The following is a 22,790-nucleotide window of genomic DNA, read 5'->3' on the forward strand; positions in this document are numbered from 1 at the left end:
GGCCTTAAGGTGCCTTTGGTGAAAGTTCTTTCTCCTAGTTTTCAGAGGTAAAGAAAATGAAGCACCCAGTCCTGCATGTTGCTGGTTTACAATCCAGGGCTAAGAGAAAATGAATTGAAAATGGGAACTCTTCATCCTCTGCTTAGCTGTCCTGGAGAGAGGCGATGAGAGGCCACAGAGCCCTTTCTCATTCAGCTCTGTCTAGGACTGGTACTGTGCTGGGCATATTCTTGGTCCTAATTAAATGTAGTTATTTTCCTTCCTTTCAGAAGGTAAATCTTTGACTTAAGTTTTTAGTTTATAAACAGAAACGAAGAAAATAGTTTTTTGAAAACTCTCCATGTGTCTAAGCCAGGCAGTCTGCTGAAGCTTTATATATATTTGCTCTCAATCTGCCCATAGCTAGACAAGGCAGTTACACATCTCCATTTCCAGTTAAGGAAACTGAGGCCCAAGGAGCTTAAACGGAGGGTCCAGGATTGGAGATCAGCTCTGATTGGATCCACTCACTATACCACGAAGTTTCTCCTTTCTCCTCCAGCACGTTGGAGGGTGCGTGTGTGTGCGTGACCGTGTGTGTGTGTGTTTTTTTTTTATTATGAAAGCCCTGATACTTCTTCTGGTCAGTTTCCTCAATTCCGCTTGTTCGAAACAAAGTCCAGTTCTTGCCCAAGGTCTTACCACCCTCTCGGCCCTACGTTCTAATTCACGCCAGCCATTCTTCTGTTAAGTTCGGTGTACGAACCTTTGGCTTGGATTCTGGACTCCACTCCCATGCTCCCAGGCACCCGCACTTCGCCCTGGGTCGCGGAACCCCAACACTCCCGCGGGACCCAGGAGCCAGTGCCTAGGCCCCGCCCCCCTACCTGACGCCCGCGCGGCCGGGGGCGCCGCAGCCTCCGCCCACCGGCGCGCCCGCGCTGCCATTGGCTCCCCGGGCTGCCCGTCTCCTCCGCCTGCACCGCTCGGTCCCGTAGGCAGGTTTTGCTGGAGAAGCCGCAGTCCCCGCGGCTCCGCGGAGTGCCGGAGGGTTGTGGAGCGCGGAGTGCGGATCCGAGCTGGCATGTCCCCGCGCACGGGAGCTCCCATGTGTCGCTGGGCCCTGGCAGCTGCTAACTTAGTGGCGGGCTCTGGCGACTGTGCCGCGGTCATGTAGTCGCCGGCGGGGCTCCCCGCCGCCCGGGAGCGACAGCGAGAGCCAGCTAGAGACGAGCAGCCTGCGGCTTCCCGGGGAGGATCGGAGTGCGTGTAGCGCGCCCATCACCCCTCGGGTCGCACTTTGGGCCGGAGAGGGAAATGGGGGAGAAAGTTTCGGAGGCGCCGGAGCCGGTGCCCCGCAGCTGCAGCAGCCACGGCGTCCGGACTCCCGTCCTGGCGGTGGCCGCCGCGTCCTCGCCCGGCGCTTCCTCGGCTGAGTCCTCCTCCGGCTCAGAAACTCTGTCGGAGGAAGGGGAGCCCCGCGGCTTCTCCCGCCTGCAGCCGCCGCCGCCGCCGGGCGGCGCCCTGGGCACCCGGCCGCCCGCCGCGTGGGCTCCTGCGCGCGTGGTGCTGGAGCTTGGAGTCCGTGCGCCGCCGCCACCCCCCAGAGGAGTCGCGCCGCCTGCACCCCGGGGCAGCAGCGCGTCCCAGGAGGAGCAGGACGAGGAGGTGGGCGCCGCCTTCCCCCACCTCGGCCCGTCCGGGTCTCAGCTGTGGGGCGAACCCAGCTTTCCACCTAGCACACGGGCGCGGGGGCCGGGAGCCCTGGGGCATGGAGAGTGGGAGGGTCCCCAAGTACTCTTTCCCGAGCAAGGGGAATGACATTTAGGAGCCTCCCTGTGGGTCATTCCCCGTGGCTGTTACCTCTGTGCGTGCGTGTGTCTACATGCGCTACTTGACAGTGTGCTTTGAAAATGTCAAAGCAGCAAACTCCTTACTGTTTGTATTTGCTACGGTGGGTCTGTAAATGGATATGATCTGGACGCCTGGCTTGTCCTCACTACTGAGGTCTCATTCTCCGAAGTGGGCGTTGCTTCTCACTAAGGCGCTTGAGTCAAGGGGCAGTGTGGTGAGGGGATGGGTGTGAGAGGGAGAGATGGTGTGTCGAGAGGTGGAAACGGGTGGGAGTTGCACGGCGGGGTTTCAGTGGCGCCAGCTTCCCGGGGCCATCCCCACGTTGGTCCTTGTGGAGAGTACGACTCCCAGCAATTGGCCGGTGGCGCTGAAGTGCGTGGCTGCAGCTTCAATTCGGACTTATTTCAGAGTGCCTAGGTGCGCGCTGGTCGCCAAACTCAATAGGGCCCACCATCTTCCTAAACTTGTGGGTCGTATCCTGACACATCGAGTATATGACTTTGGTGCCCTCCGCCTGCTTTCTCTGGCCTCTCTCTCTTTTTTTCTCTCTCTCTTTGGGGAACAGTTCAGGAAGTATAAGGTTCCTCATGTTTTTAAGATTGTTTTGGACGTTTCTTCTGGGAAGTCATCTTCATCAGGCAGGGCCATAAATAAAACATCACCCTAACACAGCCTCCTTGTGAAGTTAATTCCTCAGTGCCAGAGTGTTATTTTCTTTCTCTCTGATGGGGTTCAGAAGATGTTTGCTGAGGCCATTGCCGGGACAGTAGTCCCTTGGGACCCCAGTCTGGAGACAAAAACTGTGTATCTGGTACAAAGTGAGAGGGGTTGAGTCCCAGCCTGGCAGAGGTTAAGCAAACCCTAGCTGGTCATTGGCGAATTCTCTGGCAGTAACATGATGCATTCTCCAATTCCTCTTGGAGGCCAGTCTGGAGACCTGTTTTCTAGAACTGCCTCTGCTCCTGAGTTGTGAGATCTCGGATGACTTGTTCCATTCATCTGAAGTTCAGTTCAATAATTTGACCAAGGTATACTCCCAGGTTCCAATCAGGAGTTTAGTTTGGATCCAGAGTTCAGATTTATTCTAGGGACAAGATGCCAGGAGTTAAACTGAGGGCCATGCCCATCACGGAGTTATCTGACCAAACCTTTGACTGAACCAGGGTTCCTCAAATGTCACATCTCCTTTTGAAGATTCCAGGCATGTATTTTCACATTTGTTCACCCTATGACATCTGCCTCAACTTTCAGAGATGAGCACACTTGCCACTGGGTACCTGGGGATATGCCTTAACCTATTGATTTTCAGCTAGATTCTAATTTAGTATTGTCATTGGTAGAGGGGATAGTAGAGTTAGTTCACTGTGTTTTCTATGTAGCTGGGAAGGTGCTCCGTGGTACCTGACATGGTCTTACAGATCCCAGGAAGGAGAAGTCGGGAACATCTCATTTTTGATCTGGATTCTGTAGCTGATTTATTGCCTGGCCTCAGGGTGACAGTGTTTTACTTTCTCTGAAGTGAATATAATGATAGCTTATTTCACAGGTAATGTGGAGAAGTTTGGCTGCTTGAAACATTTTGGAAAGTGGCATGACTAAATAGCGTTGGTCAGTATTTGTGAAATCTCAGAATTGAAATGTAAACTGATAAGAGCATTGCGATTTACTGTGTAACTTAACCTGTAGTAAGGGAAGCTGGAAATTGTCCAGAAGTGGAAATCTTGATTTGCTCTGAGAATTTTAAAGTGAAAAAACTGTAGGATTCTTTCCCTCCCCTCACCTCTCCTGGGGCCCAGGAGTAAAGAAGTGATAGTCCTGGAGAAAGGGGTTGAAGTTCTGTGCACATTTTCTGGTTCTTACACTGGTGGTGATATGATGCAGTGGTTCTTAACCTTTTGGGAAGGCGGTGGGTTGTGGGCCTTTTGAGAATCTAATGAAAGCTCTCCATCCTGTCCTCAGAAAACACATACTGTTATAGATACTATTCCAGAGGGTTCAGTCAGGAAAGCTATATTACAAATACTCAGTTTATAGAAAGACCTTAGTTTGGTTCTTATCTCTGTCTCCTTAACTAGATGTGGGATTGTGGACCATTCAACTAATGTAAGCCTCAGTATTTTCACCTCTTAAATGGGCAATAATAGCTATAGAGTTGTTAGGCATTTTATATACACCATCTAATTTAATCCTAGCACAGTATCTACCATATAGAATTGAGTGCTAAGTAAATATTAATTTTTCAAGTTCATATGTGATAAAAACTTTGTGACATGGAAATATAAGCTTCATCTGGCTTGTTTTATTTATGCATAATTAATTTGTGATCTACTTTCAGAGAACCTGAGGCTGTCTATTCACTTTGTTCTCATTTTATTAGTAGAAGGTTGGAAACAGTTATTATTTGTATCAGGTTGTATTATAGCAAGGTGCTGTTAGTGTTGTATAGCAAATCACTAAGTATAAAGCATTAAAAGGCTTAAGTGCAACCTATAAAATGGAGAGAGGTTCATTTAGATTTTAAAATTGTTATGTCTAGCTTGGGAGAGTTATTTTTTCCCAAAGTTTCTTTTCTACATTAACTTATCGCATGACTTTTTAAAAAGCAGCAAAATTCAAGTTTCTAGTGTATTATTGCAGTGGTGATTTTTTGACAACCTTGTTAAAGCTGTTTTAAATATATGTAGTAATGTCAACAGAGTTTGACCTATTTCGTATTTTATCAATATTTGTGTAAACTTTCAAAATATCATAGACTCAAATCAACCCTTTAAGTTTTTGGTGCTTAAAAAAACAATATAGGCAGACCTTGAAGATTTTGTGGGTTCAGTTCCAGACCACTGCAATTAAGTGACTATTGCAATAAAGCGAGTCGTAATTTTGTTGCTGGTGGTGGATCTTGCCTTCTATGTGGGCAAAATGAAACATCTGCGAAGTGCAATAAAGTGAAGCCCAATAAAAGGAGGTATGCCTGTGCTTAGTTAATATCATGGCAATGATTGTAGTTTTTATGTACTTAATGTCAAACACAATAATTAGAGGTGGCGGTTGACTTTTTGTTTAAATGAACTGCCTCTGACTTTACCACTGCTTTCCTAAGATGGTGGATTTGGGGTCTGTGTGTATTGAGGGGTAGGGGCTGCATTTCTGACAGTTACAACAATTTAGATTGGAGGCCATTCCTCTGACAACATTTCTGAGCTTTGATTTTAGGCATCTGACCTGTTCCTTTCCAAAGAACTTTGTGATGACTCAAAGTCCTCAGTGCCATTTGCTGTGTCATTGAGGACAGGATGTTTGTCTTTGAATGCTTAGCATATTGCCTCTAATATATTATTAGTAGGGGCTCAGTAAGTATATGTGGAATGAATGAGGAAAAAAATGGCATCTTCGAAATAGTTGTATGTTTAATTGAAGGGTGACTGTGTGTGTATTCATTTGTTTTGTCTGTTGTGAATTATGCTTAAATTTTTAGATCTCTTATCAAAAAAACCTCATGGATCATAGTGAACATGTTATGATCATTTTTTTCCAGGTAAATTTTGAACACAGTCAAATCCCCGAGGATTCACTCAGAATGCCTGAGGGGACTTGTGTTTTAACTCTGCTTTTCACTGTGTATTCAAACTTAAAACTTTCAGAGATTCTTGGAATGACAGATTAAAAAAAAAAAAAAAGCTTAGTAGTTAAAAGGATTTTCAACTCAATATAAAGTGACTCCTTTATACTCTGCTACACTAAAGGATTTATTTTATTGGCATAGTTGCAATCAGTTTCCCTTATTAACAATAGGCACAATTATGGGATGTCATTTAACTGTTCTATTAAATGGTGTATGAGTTTGAGGACTGCCGTTACTATTATTTTGGATGTGTATGTGTGGGGTCCCTCACATGACTGTAATGCAGTAGATGAATTTCTAGTGTTCATTGGTTAAGAGGGTATATAGCAAAGAGCAACCATGAATTAAGTAAAACTTTTTATTGAATTTGTATTTTATTAATCACAGTAGCTACATATTATTTTTTAAAAAGTACATAAATCTTGGCATATATACTATTTAGTCTGCTTTTTGTCTCGCTACTTCAGTGAGAGCCACAAAGTTAGAAAATCGCTCAGCCAATAGACATCAAGTCTGACTTTGAAACATGCTCCTGGGCACCGAGGAGACAAACTAAAAAACAACTGGACTCATACACAGTATCTGCTATGGTAGATACTTGTCTATATGTAGGTAGACAAGACTGAGATAGCTCTGACCTCACTAAACTTCTAGTATAGTGGAGGTGATAGTCACCAAAGACATGATTGTTAATTAATTGTTTTCAAAGGTGGTAAATGGTGTGTGGGGGAACAGACTGTGAGGGGAATGTGTGACCACATTGTGTAACTCATTTAGTCTGGGAGATAGGAATTGCCTTAGAGGAAGTTCATGTTTGAGCTGAGACCTAAAAGATGACTAGGAGTTAGTGGGGAGAAAGGAAGACGTAAGAGTGATGCGGGTAGTAGGAGGCCCTGAAGCAGAAGACAGGATGGTGGGTCTGAGAGGAATCTGGGTTTGGCAGGGGGGAGAGGAGAGCATGGCATCAGATGATGCTTGAGAGAGAAGCAGCAGCCGGGCCATATAGAGCCTCTTGGACTTCATTGTAATGGCATTGGGAGCCACTAAAGGATTTGAAGCAAGGAAGTGACACAATCAGATTTGTATTTTGGGAAGGCTGGGCAGCGTGAAGCCCACCTGTTGGGAACTGCTGGTATAGCCTGTTTTAATGTTCCAGGGTTGGAACTGATAACCTGAGAAGATGGCATTTAATAAATGGTGTGTAGATGGAATAGGGGCTCTTTCTGGTACTTCAGGCACTCCAGGTAAGCACATATGAAATAAAATAGGAAAAGAATTTAGGTCTATTCAAGACAGTATCTTAGTGTGAACGTTAATTCTAATTTTCATTGCAATATTGCCTTAAGTCTAGTATTTTCCCAAAGGAAAACTTCATTAACATGAATAGAGTTGAAAAGAGGGCCTTGCAAATGCTCATTTCCATAGTAAATTGCAAGGAAACATTTACCTGAGGTGAACATGAGGAGAAATCGGCCTGAAACTGTGTGAGAGTCTCTGTTGACAGGAATGTGGTGGTTGTGAGCCAGTACATGTTACCAGAGCCTAGCTTGCGTGCATGGATTTTCCTGGAGAAGGAAAGGCCAGCATAAAAGAATTTAGGCTTTTACCCTTTCCACCTCCAGCCTGAGGTATTCTAAGAAGTGTCAGATATTTATATTTTGCCAGTCTTTTGGAGCCAGTGGCAAAGGCTGTCTGTCCCCTTAGACATAGCAGATACTGTGTATGAGTCCAGTTGTTTTTTAGTTTGTCTCTGTGAGGAAGGATACAGCAGTACAATGATGCAGGGTCCAAAGAAGACAAACTATAAGAAGAATCTTGGTCTAAAATTTCTCACAATGAGAAGGGTCTATAAGCAGGTGGCCTGGCATTGGAGAAAACTAAGTGGTGTGCGTTTGTGTGTATGTATGCACATATATATCTTAGAAGAGATGATTGTGCTTTTTAGATGGAAGACAACCCATACCACTTATAATCACATTCTCACATTCTATAGTGTTGCCTAGAAAGGGCTTGCGTCCTCTCCTTCATCCCTTCAAAGCCAGCAGCCTGTGTTTCTCTGCTCTGGGATCAGGATCTATAGTGCCTAAGGGTATGGAATAATGACCTTGATTTAGCCACTTATAGCCATGTGACTTTTGAACGGTTATTAATACTGCGACTGTTGCCTCATTTGTAAAACGGACATGCTAATATTTATTATAGGGGGTTGTTATGAGAGCCGATGTTATTCACTATTATTACTAAGTATGGAAATGCTGGTTTATGCAGAATAACAGTGCCATAGCCAGGAATAGCAGAACCTGAGAGGTCCCTTCCCTGATGGATTATGCTACCATCATATTTTGCTGGTAGTCCTGCATGAGTAGGTAGATAAGTAACATAGTTGTCATTTTTAATTTCATGGACAGAGCATTTCTTATGATGTACGAATGGCAAAGCTTTATGGTGTGTGGCTCATTAACCCTTCTGTTAAGATGCTATCTCTCTTTTCCTCATGGAACCTGCTCTTAGTGATCATTTATTAAATAATATCCTAAAAGACTCTGAACATATTAAGTACCAGCTGCACCCAGGGAATTAGTCAGAAGGCAGCATGTCAGCCAAGTGGTGAGGCTGACGAGATGACCATGTGTTTTACTTAAGTTTCCTAGGTAAAGATTTGGGGGCTGAGAAGAAAGTAACAAGGAAATTAAGTGATTTTTCTGGACACCAACTTCAGTTCATAGAAGCATTAGGGGTGGCGGGTGAGGCAAGTGGCCCAGGGGCCACCCTAACTTTGCAGAGAAGCACTGTTAGAAATGCGATTGAACTTTTAAAAATATAAGAACTCATGTATATAAATTGCCCAACAAAAATTCTATTTTGTCTCTTTGGAACAGTGTAAACCAAGTTTTAAGGCAAAAATGCAAATAACCCAGGAGCACTTTTCATGTAACTTAAATGCTGGTGACAGCAGCCCGTTTCCCTTCTACCAGCCTGGTGCTCTGCCCTATGCATCTGTTCAGGTTGACATTTACACATCTTTGCATCATTTAGTTCAAAGATTCTTGTTCTCTTTTATGTCTCTGACGTTTTGTCCGGTTTCTTATCTAGTAATGTTATTGTTTGGGTAAAATGTAGCATAAAATATCATCTGGCAGAAACTTCTTTCTCCCACAGCTGCTGTGTACTCATTTCTTTCCTTCTCTTTGCCCTTTTCTCTCAGTGCTCTCTCTCCTGATTTAGAATTCCTGGGAAGGTTGGACAGTGGCCACCTATGCTTCCAGGGTGAGGAGAGAAAACCTTTCCCTAAATGTGACACGTTCAGGACCGTGGTCAGCGGTACACATGCATGAAAGTCACATTTCAGTGTATAGAACTTGTGTGAAATTTCTGGTGGCTCCTCCAACTTCTCTTAATGGAAAGCTTCACTGCTTATTTAATGATCTGAATTCATAACTAGACACATGTGTCTGTGAGACAGCTTATAAATTTGTACTCTAGGCCTGTACTCCTCTGCTAACCCATCAATTCCTCTCTTGGACACAGTCGATATAATTTTGATTATCGTACTTACTTTTGCTGAACCTTTCGGCCTAAATCTTTGTACTGATATTGGGATGAGGGGGAGATGGAGAGGTAGGAAGGAGGGGAGGTGGTAATGCTGACAAATTGGATTTCTTTTCTTAAGAAATTTCATAGGCTATCATGCAGAAAATGAAAATTTAATTTTAATGTTCCTTGTAATTTTGCGATGTTTTTGGTGGACGGCAAGCTCACAAGTCTTTTGGCCTTTTACTTAGAACTTAGTCAGCTGCTATTTAATAAGCTGAGAAATTAGGTATGTAGTTCCATCCGGGCCGATGATTTTTTTTTGCCTTTCTGTATTTGTTTTAATACCATCATATCCTATGCTTCTGATGTTAACATTGGTCTTTTTCAGGCATTTCTTTATGAGGAGATGCCTGCACCTTCTGCAGTGCAGGAAAGGCCCCAGTGCCTCATCAGTGGTAGGAAATAAAGTAAAATTGGGTTAGAATTGGTGGTTAAAATTGTATGTCATTGTACACTGTTGTTCAGACTTACATTCACAGAAATTACAAATTTTAAATTACTTCTTAGGGCAAACACTGCTAGCTAAACTACATTAAGGTATTGAAATAGAATGCAGTTGTGATGAAGTCCATTTTGTGTATAAAGGTTAAACGATTATTTTTACAAATAGGTTCTTAATGAGTGAATTAGTTCTATAAGAATCTGTTTAGCTCCTATACACACAAACTCACAAAATTTGCTTTATCACTCCTTTGTTTTAGCTGGAGTGCTTAATTGAAATCACTCGAGGCTTAATTGCAGCCATCATCACTCCAGGCTTTTTGTTTTTAAAAAGGGCAGCTCCGAGAGGATGCTCGCTTAGGCGGCCAAGAAGAGGAGAGGAGAGTTGCTCCAGGGAAAACGGCAGCCCCAAGTGCTTGTTTGGAGAGAAAAGACCACTGAAAAGTTTTACCTAAGGAGGAGAATTTCAGACTCGTCTCAAAGGAGTAGAGTGCATATTAGAAAGACCCAAGAAAACACTGACTTTCTCGGTTCTTGTGGCTCGTATCAGACTAGTAAGTAGCAGCACTATGTAAAGTCGGTGCGGCTTTAGTTTAAAGATTGAGTGCGTGTGAGCGTGACAGCGCAGGAGAGTGAGATGATCACTACTTGTCAAGTAAGAAAGACTCTTGTCTCTTTGCCCTACATTTTGCTACTTTAAATTATTTATCTATTGTTTGCAACATTAACTTTGTAAATTTCCTTAAATATACCAGTTTATATTGGAATTCCTTGGGTTTTTTGTTCTATGGGCATTGATTAAGTTACCCTAATAAGCTACCCCTGTTCATTGTTGGCTAGGAAGAGGACTGTGGTTCAAAAAGTGCCTCTAAGACCTTTTAGGAATAACTTTAATCCTAAAGTTATTGGTGATAGGTGGGTCCTAGCTATGGTGCAAATTCTCTATTAGGAGGACAAGAGGTAAAATGGAAATTACAACTTTGAACTTGCTTGGTTTTCTTTATTAAAATGTCAGTATCGCTTTTCTTTTCAAGAGTTCTGCTTTTGAAATTAAAACATTTCTACTTGGAGAAAGCTGAGGGCAACGGTTTTAAAATTATGGAATAAGACCAGTTGAGAAGTTATGCCAGCATAGTAGCAACATGACACTTTCGTGACCTGCTAATATCATACTGTTTTAAATTACTTTAAAATTATTTCTGAGTCATCACTTTCTGTGTATTAGGGTACCTGTCATTCCCCGTTCTAATTCATTCTTGTTTCTTTCCTCCCCTTCTCATCTATAGCTGGGTCATTGGAATTTTTAAAAGAGCATGAGAAACCACTTTAGTAGGAAGATTGTAGTTAAACCGTTATTATACAGAACGTTTGGGGGAAAGGCCTTTTGTGGTTACTGAATTTTATGATTCACTAGAAATTAATTTGAAAGTTCTCTTTGTTCTCACTTTGTTGCTTACCTTTTTCCCTTATAATGTCATGGCACAGTTTTCCTGCTTTGTTATTCTGTGCTGAGCAAGCTAGATTTTTTTTTTAATGATTGGACATCTTTAGTGCTTTAGGGTTCTCTTTTTGTGCATCAATCATCTTTGAAGACTATTGAAGACATAAAAGTGTATAAGAAGAGGTAGAAAGTAAGTGTAAAATTGCATGTGCTGTTGAAGTTGGCAAGTTGAAGTTGAAGATGGCGAGATGAGGTCTGTTTATCTGAGAGTTGTGCTGCACTACTTTTGTTCCTGGAGTACGTCAGATCGTGTATATATTGTTAATATTCATATAGTGCTTAACAGTTTGCACAGCCTTTTCTGATATTATTTCAACTGTTTTCTCATTCCTATTTTGTACACATTTCTTTTTGTAGTCGAATTAATTGTTAATCTCTCTCTCTCTCTCCCCCTGTCCCTCTCTTCCCTCCAGCCCTTAGATTGTGAACTCCTCACGGTGGGAACAATGTCATATCAACTCAAATCTCTGCAATAGGGAGAGCTGATGACATATAGTGGATAATAATACATTGCACAAAATAGACATTGAGGCACAATGTGTGTCAACACACCATTCTGAGTGTTTTACCTGCTATTTATTCACTTAATTACTACGCTCTAGCTAAGGGACCCTCTCAACGTTATACAAGTGAGGATGAGGAGAATAGTGGGAAGAGACTGAGAGAGGAGGGTTTGAGAAGACAGTTGAGAAACACTGCATTTCTTAAGGTCCTAGTCTCTTGGTCATCTCTGTATCCCAGAGCCTAGCACAAAGCCTGTATATATAATGTGGCACACAAAAAATAACAATCGAATGAATGAAACACCACTTAGCATTTGGCTTTTAAGAGTTTGGATTAAGCGTCTGCCTACAGAACTTTTGTCGAGGTCAGGGTTAAGATTTGAAGACCTGGGTTTTAGGTCATCAGTTAATGGCTGAGTAGATTTCTACAAATGAAGGGTTTTGACTATAAATCAATACTTATTTTCCTGTTGGCTTCGGGAAACTGTTTTTTTTTAATTTAGATAATTTTTGGGTATCCATTACAATAACACTTATAGCAGTAAGCCATTTTTAGCTACATGTTTAAAGGAATTAATTCTGACGATGTATTGACAACTAGCCTTAAAATATTAACAGTGACACTGGGCAGTACTCATCAGTGCTCCAAATAAAGCTGCTGTCAGTGGAAATGGGTTGCAGGGATTCTGGCAATTTGATCTGTAGTGGGTGAGAGTTGGCACAGGAATTGGGAGATCTGAACTATGCCTTGGCTTCTTGCTAGGCAAATTATTAACCTTCATGATCTTCACTGGTGATGGAATAAGAGGTCCTTCTCAGGTCTAGGTCTAGTTCATTTCCCTTTACTATGGGAACATTAATTTAAAAATTTAAAGTTGTCATTGGTATATAATTTGTTACATAATTGTTCAGTCACATTTTCCTTTGGACAAACTTGATAGTTGTTTTCTGATTTGTGAATAGAAACCGTCTTGAAAAGAATTCTCACAAGGACACTTATGGATTCTTTCAAATTATGTTGACTTAAACATACAGAAGAAATATAGTTATGTTTTACTTTTATTCATCTTTTAAAATTATTCTGTCAGTCATCAGAATAAATGTTGAAGGTACCTCCCAGTTCCTTCAAGGGAATTTAACTCTGGATAACAAGATCAGTTTTGCATTTCTCTTAATGCTGTAGCATACTATTGTGTGCACTAGAAATTATTGTTCTAGGTGCAATTATAAAAGCTGGTTTTTTTTTTTGGTGGTAGCTCCTGGAGACTCTGACTTCAGAATTGTATCTTTTCCCCATAGAACCACCTGCAAATCCTTAGGTCAGTGAGTGGCAGGATATGATTTCTCACCATAAGCTCCAAACAATAAAGACTTGGGTTTAAGAGTCGCTTGCTGCCTGGAATTACTCTCTTTGGGCCACACGTCACATCGCAGGTCTGTCATTCCCATGTGCTAGTCCAACAGCTTCTGATGTTTAAAAGTTATTCTTTCATTTAAAAGATTTGTATGGTCTCTGCTTCTCCAGGCAGCAGGGCCCTCCTGTACTGTTCTGGATCCTGGCTGCTCAGCCCTGGAAGTGGATTGAAGTTTGTTTGCTAGGTTAAATCAGACTCTGTCATACAGAGAACATGTTGATGGTTGCCAGATGGGATGGGGGTTAGGAGGGTGGGTGAAAAGGGGGAATGGATTAAGATGTACAAATTTCCAGTTATAAAAGCAGCCACGGGCATGTAAAGTACGGCATAGGGAATATAGTCAATAATATTGTAGTGACTATATGTATGGTGTCAGATGGGTAATAGACTTATAAGAGTGATCACTTTGTAAGGTATATAAATGTCTAATCACTATGTTGTATGCCTAAAACTAATATAATATTGTATGTCAGCTGTAACTGAAAAATAAAAATAAAAAAAATCAGAACCTATCAGAAGTTGCGTTTTACCAGTCAATTGATTGATTGATTGATTACCAGAGGCTGGTAACTCAAGCCTAAGCTGTTAGCCTGAGCTATCAGGATTGTTTTGTAATTTTGCTTAAAAGTCAGTTGTTTGGAACTTGGAGTTTGAAGTCTCATAAAGAAAGTTTTATATAGTGACTCAGCTTCCAGTTCAACCTATGAAACCTAATTAACTGCCAGAATGGGATGATAAAGTCCTAGATATGGGATGATCACACTAGAAATGATGGAGAGAGTAGCATTTTGGAGAGTAGAAGTCAAAGGCTGCTTTGCACTGTGTTCTCCTTTCCCCAGAGAGGTTGAGTGTTTCCCTTGGGCGGAGTGAGGACCAGAGCCTGGGCCTTCTGACTCTCTCAGCTGCTCCTGCCAGCTGGGACGTGCTGCCTCTAGCTTTCTTTTTATGTCGAGGTTCTTTTCAGGGTACTGAAGGCAAGTCTGCTCTATAGTGTTGGGGGCAATATAGCAGCTTTTGGAGATGGCTGACTGTGGCCTGAGTAATCATTGGCTTACTTCTCAACATTTGCACACTTGGATGAGCAGGGCTCTGGCCTCCCAGGTGTTCTGAGTTAGGAAACAGGTGAATTGGAGGAGAAGGAACTCATATATTCAGCCTTCAACCCATGGTGGCTCTGGGTATCCTCCTGGAGATGTGTCAGTGACCCTTCTTTGTCTTTAGGACACCTTCATGAATGCCCAAGACTCCTTCACATATGGTGGCAAGTTATTTTAACACAAAGCAGTATCTTCTGCCACTTTTTAGTTCAGTTCTAAGCCCTGGGGATATGATGTACAGCATGGAGGCTATGGTTATACTGGATTGCATATTCGAAAATTGCTAAGAGTAGATTTTTAAAAGTTCTCATCACAAGAAAGAAAATTTTGTAAGTATGGTGATGGATGCTAACTAGACTTATTGTGGTGATTATTTCATAATATATACAAATATTGACTCATGCTATATACCTGAAACTAAAGTTATATGACAATTATACCTCAATTTAGAAAAAAGGTAGAAGGTAGTTACCTCAGAAAATCCATCAGAATGCCTTTTAAATTAACCAAGTACTATTAATAGAAATAATGAAAACTAGGGTCCATTGGTTCAAAACATTTTTTTGTATAATAACATTTATTTTTGAACAAATGATGTTCTAATTTGTATGGTCTTGTCTCTCCTTCACCAGCAGACATTAAATTTACCCATGCATTTTCTTTTAGTTTAACCCAGATGATAAGACTGGTAGTTTGGTAGTTCCTATAGATGAGGCTCTAAATAATTGCCATGTGTCCTGGTTCCATTGGGAACCTACGCTTCCATGTGTGTTTTTGGGGCTCTATCTTTTCTGAACTCAAATCCACAGTTTGGAAGGGTGGCTACATTACTCCAATTGGAGGATGTTTTTAATCACTGTACTGTGAGCTTTTTGTTTTCTCTCTTCTCTCTTCCCTGTCTCTCTCTCTCCTCCTCTCATGAGATGGTTAAGGCTGAGTGCGGAATTTGTGCAATTTGTTCTTTTAAAGAAATGGCAGAGGCCTCATCAAAATTGTTTATAGCAGTTCTAGCAATGAGGATGTTTCCATCAGAGGAGTCTCAGTGTCCCTTTAGAGATTGTCTGTGGTAATTAAAAGGAAAGTGAAACACAGATTTTTTTAAATGATAAATACAGGTTTATCAAGGGAATTCATAATGATAGGTATAAGCCCTGCTGAGAAACATCAGGGGTGCTCACTTTGTACTCCTGAAAAACCTGTAATCAGATGGGCACTTTCTTGAATTGTTCAGATACTGTTACCTGCAGTTTTTAGAAATTTATTTTGACACTTAAGGACATCTAAGGATGTAAATTTAATTACTGCTGCTGCTTTCTCTGTGGGCTTGGATGAAAAGTGGCAGATTATATAACAAAATTGCCAGCAAGATGTAGTTTTTTTAAAGTTAAGTTTCATGGGTGTCGAAAATTTTGTTTCTAAACTTATAATATAGATTGATGACTTTTAAAGCATTACTTTAAGGTCTTGGGCAGTCAGACTAATTTGACTTTTGAGGAGAGCAGCTTTCACCTTGTGGTTAAAACAGCTGCTTACTTAAGATATTATAGAAAATTAGGGCTTTATTACAGTGGGATTTTGTGCACAGGGCTTATTTTAACCTATACTTGCAGGCTGGAGTTATATATATCTAGTATTACAGTACAGGGGTGGTGAGTGAGCCAAGCAAAGTCAACTTCTTGGTTTTCTTTTTTGTGGTGCCTCTCTTGTCTTTTGGCCTGCACATTTGAAGGGCAGAAGGGGAAGACATATTAGAATAGTAGATGGGTGGACATAGGGTCCTGGGAAGTAAGGATGTCGTCTTAGCATACTGTTTCCATAATAGGTGCTGGCGAAGATGTCTTTGTTGGAGATGAGGGGTAGGACTCCTCTCTGGTACCCAGGCTGCTACTAACACTTCTTGCTGTGGGGCAGAGTTGGTGTGAATGTGCACAGTTGTTTTTAAGTCAAGAAGTGTTTATTGAACCTTCCTGCTTGCAAAGCTCTGTAGGAGTTGGAGGCTGGGAGGGAAGGGAGATGCAAAGGAAATAAAAAATCTGGTCAGTGCCTAAAGCAACATACAATCAGGTTAGTAGACAGGGCACACACACAGTGAGTTGACCTGAATGTGCACAGTACACTGTCAACAAGTGAAAATAGGATTCAAACTGAAGGTGGGTATGGGGAAAGAACCAAGTTCAGAACCATCAACCTGATGGGATTTAACTGGAAGCCAGTTTTCCTGGTGCCTTGAAGATGTAAGCACTAGAAAGGAGATGAGGTGGTGCCAGACTAAACGATTTGCCCTCTCAGATAGATTCCCTAGACGCAGTTGCAGTCTTAGGCAAGTCATCTATTTTTTCTTTAAAAGTAAAAATATTTAGAAGGAATAGTAATTAGCAAATTGGTTTTTCTATATGCTTATGGTTGAGTCTTTGTGCCAGTGTGGTTTAAAATTATTGGTACAAAATATACTACCAGGATGTAGTATTTTCTCGAATATATCTTATTTATGGCTTTGTAACTTTCTAATCAAGAGTATTTTTTAAAGATTTATATTTCCTTAGATGATTAAGCAATTTTTACAACTAATACTTCTTTAGCCACTGTCTTAAGAAAACTTTTGTTTTTGTTTGTGAGGGTGAAGTTTAGGGAGAAAGTACAGTTTGGTAAGAATTTACCAGGTAACCCGTTTTTGTTCGTATGTCTTGAGGCTAGCACTTTCTTTTCTTGCACTGGGATATCTTTTGATTACTCAGTACTTGAAATTTGCCATATTTAGAGCAATGATGTGTTTGGCCCAGCTAAAATGTCAAACACTCCTTTAATCTTTTTAATCCCCTTCCTCCTCAAAGTACACTTAACTTCTTTAAGGGGAAGCTCTCAACTCTGGGTCTTTGGCAGGAATGGTAGCCTTTGTCAGGGTAGAGCCCCTGATATAGCTAAGGGCTTGTGCCCTGTGCCCGTGGTGGAGCCTGAGCTGGGCTGGGGGCTTTCAGAGACTTCTTAGCTGTGGGGACTTGCTTTAAATCCTTAGCATCCGCAAATTACAGTAACTGGTTTTATAAGGCAGATCCTGTGATTTTATAATGTAGTTTCTCCTAGTAGCTAATTCCCAGTGTTTGCAGGTGTGGAGAGAAGTGAGCCAACGGAAGATAAAACTTACTCTCTAAAAATTCTTTGGACTTCATCTATCTCCTTCATGATTCTACAAGCATGGGGGAAAATTCCTTCACCAAAGACTTAGCGATTGCCAGTCACAGTCTACCAGTGTGGGGTCCCTGTGTGATGTAGGGTCCCTGTGTGACATGAGGTCTGATGTGGGAGCCACTTCCAAAAGCCACACAAAATTACAAAGCAAGGCAGCATGGAGGACTGGAGGAAATGAGTTTATAGCACCGGCGGGGAAAACTTAGAGGAGATGGGTTACTCACACATGTCCAAGCCAAGGTGGAATGGCTAGGGCAGTCCTGCTTTTATAATTAACATTAAACTCCCAAATGAACTTACTTTTAGCCCTAATCTCTCTTCTCTGGCCCAGCACATCTTAATCCTTCACTCCTCCCTCAAGAAAAATAACTAAGAAAGCAGTCTGTGTGGCCCTGTGTGAGTGTCTGACCAGTTCTTGTACTTCTTCAAAGATTCTCTGTCCCAGTTATTTTCATTATAACCACAGTGCGTACTTTGGACTTTTGAAATTTACAGTTGCAACTATGCTATTAATCTTAACTCAGAAAACGAAATATTCACTCTTTCATATAGAGCTTTCAGACAGCTGGTCAATGCATGAAATGATAGAATAGAAGCTATTCTGTAAGACTTGAGTCTTCTGGTAAGTTAAGGGGTTCATTCGCCCTTATTGAAATGTATTTGGGGTCTCCAGAATTCTTCGACTCCTGAGGAAGCAATGCGATCCCAAGTTTAGATTAAGCTTTGAAATAACCTTATTGGAGTTTCATTGTGTTGCAGAACAGAACTCAGGGGACCCCTGTTTTCCATTCTTTAGAGGAGAGCAAGTTCCTTCTATTCTTTGAGCTGGCCGACATTTTTTTGTGCCGAAAGGACACAGTACTTCCCACACCTCCCAATATGAATGGGCTGCTAGGACAGTGGTTTGGGGAGAGCAGGAACCTCATGATCTACATGCAGGAAGAGGTCTAGGGTTTCTCCTGCTGGAAGTGGTAAGGGTGCTTCTGTGAGGGATGTGTTTATCTGCAGCTAGAGATGAGGCCTCCTTTCTCGTGCTGTGTTTGGGTGACTCATGTGGCAGAAGAATCTCTTTAAAGTGATTAAACCCATGTCTTACTCTGTGCTGTTTTTTCTTCTCTGATATTTCAAGCAGGAACTGAATGGTTGTAATTCCTTGCCATTAGGGATATATTTGCCTGGCAGAAAACAAGCAGTTTGAAGTAGAGTTTCTCAGTCTCTTTATAAAAAGTTGAAACCTATGGAAGAGAGAATACGATATCTCCTGGGGTGGAGGCTGATTTCTTTTTGAGAGCAAGGAGAGAAGGAAAGCAGATTTCCACCCCCTCCCAGATGGGAAAAGGGGTCAAGGTTGGTGGGTCCTGCATATAGGGGATGGGATTCAGTGATCCTCTCGGTGCAGTGTGAGGCAAGGAGGAGGTCGCTGGCCAATTCCCTAGGAAGCCTGGATTTCAGAAACCTGGACTCCCTGCCTTGGCAAGGATTCAGTTGCCACATGTGGGGCATAGAAACACAGACATGCTGAATTTCTGGGCCTTTGAGGCTGGTAGACCAGAGAGTTCAGCAAGGAGCATGAAAGGCTCCCTTTTGCATGACATCCCAGGAGCAAATCAGTTTCTTACCATGAGCCTTGGAGTCGGAATTTGATTTCAAGAGCCTGCAGAATTTGATTTCAAGAAAAGAGTGATTTTTTTTTTCACACACCTGACTTTGTGAATTGAGGTTTCATATCTGTTGTACTCATGATCAAAACTTGGTTTCCTCAGAGTGTCTAGATGAGATGCTATAGCCCCATAAACTTAACCTCAGTCCTGCCCTTCTGTGTGATTTTACTAAAAATTAAGGTATGGTGATCCAGACAAATGAGAAGAAGGCACCGAGAGCTTAGTTTCTCAGCTCAAAGGTCCCACTTCCATCCATCCTTCTACTTTGCCCGCTCTCAACAAGTCAGTGGCTTCTTGCTTTGGGCATCGCCCTCCCTATTAATGCACTGACTTCATCACGTTGTGATGTCTTCTCTCCTCACCCGACTACAAGCTACACGAGAGAGACCCTGTCTTATTTATCTTCGTAGACACAGCAGTCCAGTGTGCAATAAATCTTCGTTGAATAAATAAATGCACAGAGGAAACTTTATGCTGTGGCTTAAGGGAAGCTGAAACTTTAAAATGAGCACTAGCACTTAAAGACAGATATAAGCAGAACAGAATAGAATAGAGTCCCCTCGCTGTCTCATGGATCATGGGTAGATGCAGCGTGTGAATTTTTCACATTCATTCTGCATCCCCCTGTTGAGGTGATCAGTTCAGAATGGGATTCAGAGAAGAGATGATTAAAAACTTTTTTTTTTTTTTTTTTAGTTTTAAGTATTATATGTTCAAGTTATAGGTAAGACTCAATTTCTAGAAGTCTCGCACCGTTGGCTGGCCAGTTGTCACTAGTTAGGTGGAACTGCCTGGAATAAGACCAGTTCAGGCTGGCTGGACATCCAAGTGAGATGTCTAAGGCTCCTGGTTCTCTTCTTGTAATTCCTGAGAGTGCCAGTCCAGCAGAGGGGAAAGCCCCAAACTGACATCCTTGGAAGTGAAGGGTGTCTTTTCTGGAGTAACGAGTTCTGTGAGGCCCTGAGGAAGCCAGGGTTTTGCTTTCTCAAGCTCCCAGGGTGAGCATCTGGCAGGGGTCTCTGTTTGAGTGGGTGTGTGTGCTAAACGGGCAAACATTTAAAAAATGTTTGCAAAAGCAAATTCTGAAAAGAAGACCAAGACTTTCTTGTGTGAATAGTTGGTAAGTATAGCTTCTTTCTTTCCTGTTACTAATTAATTTCCCTGACAGCATTGCTGGTGGCTCTTCTTCACAATGAGTTGCTGAATTGCAGTGCTCAATTATCTGTGTAATAACTCACTATAAAAACACATAAAGCCAGAAAAAAAATGGTTTCCACCCAAGTGGCTGAGCCTGGAAAGTACACACCTTGCACATTCACGTCTGGACTGGAAGAACATTAAATCTGTCATTAATGAAATAATTGACCAAATTTCTTCCTAAAAGGTAAACGAAAACATTAAGTTTGAGTATGAGGAACTTAAATTACCTTCAAATAGAACCAGAAGCAATATCTCACTAAAATATTTGTTTTCTGATGTTAATTAGAGATGATTCTCTGTAGCTCTCTAGCTTTTGAACATGTTCACAAAACATTTCAGCATAGGCTTTATTAACAGCTTACTAGTGCTGGGCACTGTACTCATGCTTTGCATTCATTATATTTTTAAAATTCTACTTGTAATCTTGCAAAGAAGATGGGGGATATCTCCATTTCACGGTTAAGGAAAATGAAGCTCACAGGGATCAGATAACTTGCTTATGGTTTGTCTGATTTCAAAACCAGTGCTCTTAACCATGGCAGTTTAGTAAAAGCAGAGAGGAGCTGATTTTTTTTTCTTAAATTTACATGAATGAATTTACCAATTTATTGTTAGTTTCTTTAAAAAATGTTCAAAAAATATGGAGAGCAAAATTACTGAAGCCTGCTTGAATTTTTGGCTCAGAATTGTGAGGTAAAAATGAAATAGTGTTTGTTTGAAGTCACTAGCTTTGGGGATAGCGTGTCACACACAATAAACAGCTCACATGCCTTCGTTCTTTCTGTTTCTCTCACCCAGAAAGCTCACCTTCTCCCCGCAGTACCTAACCTTGAAGTGTGTGTTCCAGATAAGATCAAATGTGGAATGGCCAATGGCCATTAACAAAATAAAACACCAAAGCAAACTGATAAAGGGAGACAAAGCCAGGAGCACAATCAGCAAAACATTTAGCCTGTCTTTCCAGCAGCTGGGGTTGAATAAGGAAATGGGTACCATGGTGGTGTTTGTGGTTGCAGCTTCAAGCACAATTGATTCCTGATGGAGCTTTGACATGTCAGACTTGGACCAGGAGATCCTGATTGTGTGTGCCTGTGTCTGCTAATCACCAGATGTTTCTGTGAGTGACCAGGGGAGAAGCAGTGTTGGCCTTGCTCCAGTTGCCTTGTGGAGAAATGGTGTTTACTGCCCAGTGCCATTTACCGAGGGCCTTCTATGAACAGGAGCTGTGCTAGATACTTCCGTGCACCATCTATTGTATCCTCATTGCAGGTCCATGAGGTGCAGGGGAGTGGCCCGATTTTACGGCTTAGAGAACAGGTGTTCGGAGGATTGAAGAATGGAGTTGGTACCTGGTCTTCTAGTTAGTGACAGGGATAGAGTTTGCCTTTCAAGTGTCTAAGTTTTTGCTCTTGAATTTTTTCTGACCCTCAGCTTGACTTGAGGGCTTTATGTAAAGGACACTAACCTGTGTGCTTAGAGTAACAAATGATTTTACATACTTGGCTCTACTTCTTGCATTATTCATGAGAACATTGTAATTTGTAGGAGTCTTCAAGGTTTGTTTTCTTTTTCTGGTGTGTGTTTGTTTGAAAGCATAATTCCTTACAAATTTATCTCTTTATTATAACCTGACTTTCAGACAAACAGATGTCAGTTAAAAAGATTTCAGATTAACTAGATATGGCTTCTCATATTTACCCCGATTAATTTTTGAGTGGATCCTCAAATAACAAGGCAGTTATTAAAAAGTGTCATTCCCATGAGGAGTGTTGTGCTTTTCATTTCTTTTAATAGTCAGAGAATTGCTAGTGCACATTTTACAAAAAGAGAATGATTCTTTTTTCTGACTTAATTTTGCTGAACTGATGGGTGTTTGGGGATATGAGGAGAGAGAAATGGAGAAGGAAGCCTACCTTTCTCTTTCTAGGCCATCACTGCCTTTCTGTGGTTGCTAAGCCAGCAAAAGGATGTTGTCCACCCAACTACCATTTATGAGTACAATATTCTCTTCACGGCAGTACCCTAAGTGCCAGCCTGTCACCCCAAGGCAGGCCGATAACCCATGTGGAAGACAGTACGGATAGTGAAAATAGTGGCAAATCAGTTGGTGAAGAGGAGACTAACACTTGTCTGATGATTTTTGTCATCATTCGTTAGTGTTATATCCTCAAATAGAAGTGTGACCATCATGCAAGAAGAACTTTTACAGGAGTAACTACGTTTGAGAATTGATGGGGTTCCTGCACCTGAACCCGGATCCCTAAACACGACAGGGGCTCACTGGGTACTGAGTTACAGCCTTGCCACGGGTAGAAAGGGGACTTGGTGAGCGAGAGCCCGAGGGTGTATATATTTCACTTACTCAGAGCTGTCAGGTCTTATCAACCTTTCATTAGAAATATCTCTTCTCCCTGAAAACTCATAAAAATTCATGTTGTAATGTCAATGCCTGCAGGATCCTGTAGCATTTTGTTGAGCTGCTTATACCCTTTTCTTATAATAGATATATCATCCTTCTCATTTACGGGCATGCAGCTGTGTGCTTGCAAATTGGTATAGGTGGCTCATGCATGTGCCAAAAGAGATTTGCTGAGGTAAATGAATAAACTAATTTTCCCCTCAGTGGTTCAGTGTGACTAAGATAATTCTATGTATATTCTCAGAAGATTCCATTCTGGCAAATATTTTAAATTTCATTAACCTTGTATAGTGACAGGGATATCTGTTTATTATGTTATCA

General features: G+C 41.7%; 1 protein-coding gene across 4 annotated transcripts in view; it reads left to right on the forward strand.

The window, feature by feature from the left end:
• Positions 1-973: 973 nt before the first annotated feature.
• Positions 974-22,790, forward strand: part of MAST4 (microtubule associated serine/threonine kinase family member 4) — a 513,739-nt gene continuing 491,922 nt past the window's right edge. For 2 of the 4 annotated variants that reach the window (XM_039870096.1, XM_039870097.1), the window contains exon 1: positions 974-1,647. In XM_039870096.1, the coding sequence (XP_039726030.1) occupies positions 1,297-1,647 (351 nt within the window). In that variant the 5' untranslated portion in view covers positions 974-1,296. The remainder of the gene's footprint in view (positions 1,648-22,790) is intronic. The other 2 variants (XM_039870098.1, XM_039870100.1) reach the window with 1 other exon arrangement.

The sequence above is a fragment of the Pteropus medius genome, unplaced genomic scaffold (genome assembly GCF_902729225.1).
Source record: "Pteropus medius unplaced genomic scaffold, Ma_sr-lr_union100, whole genome shotgun sequence".
Classification (NCBI taxonomy): domain Eukaryota; kingdom Metazoa; phylum Chordata; class Mammalia; order Chiroptera; family Pteropodidae; genus Pteropus; species Pteropus medius.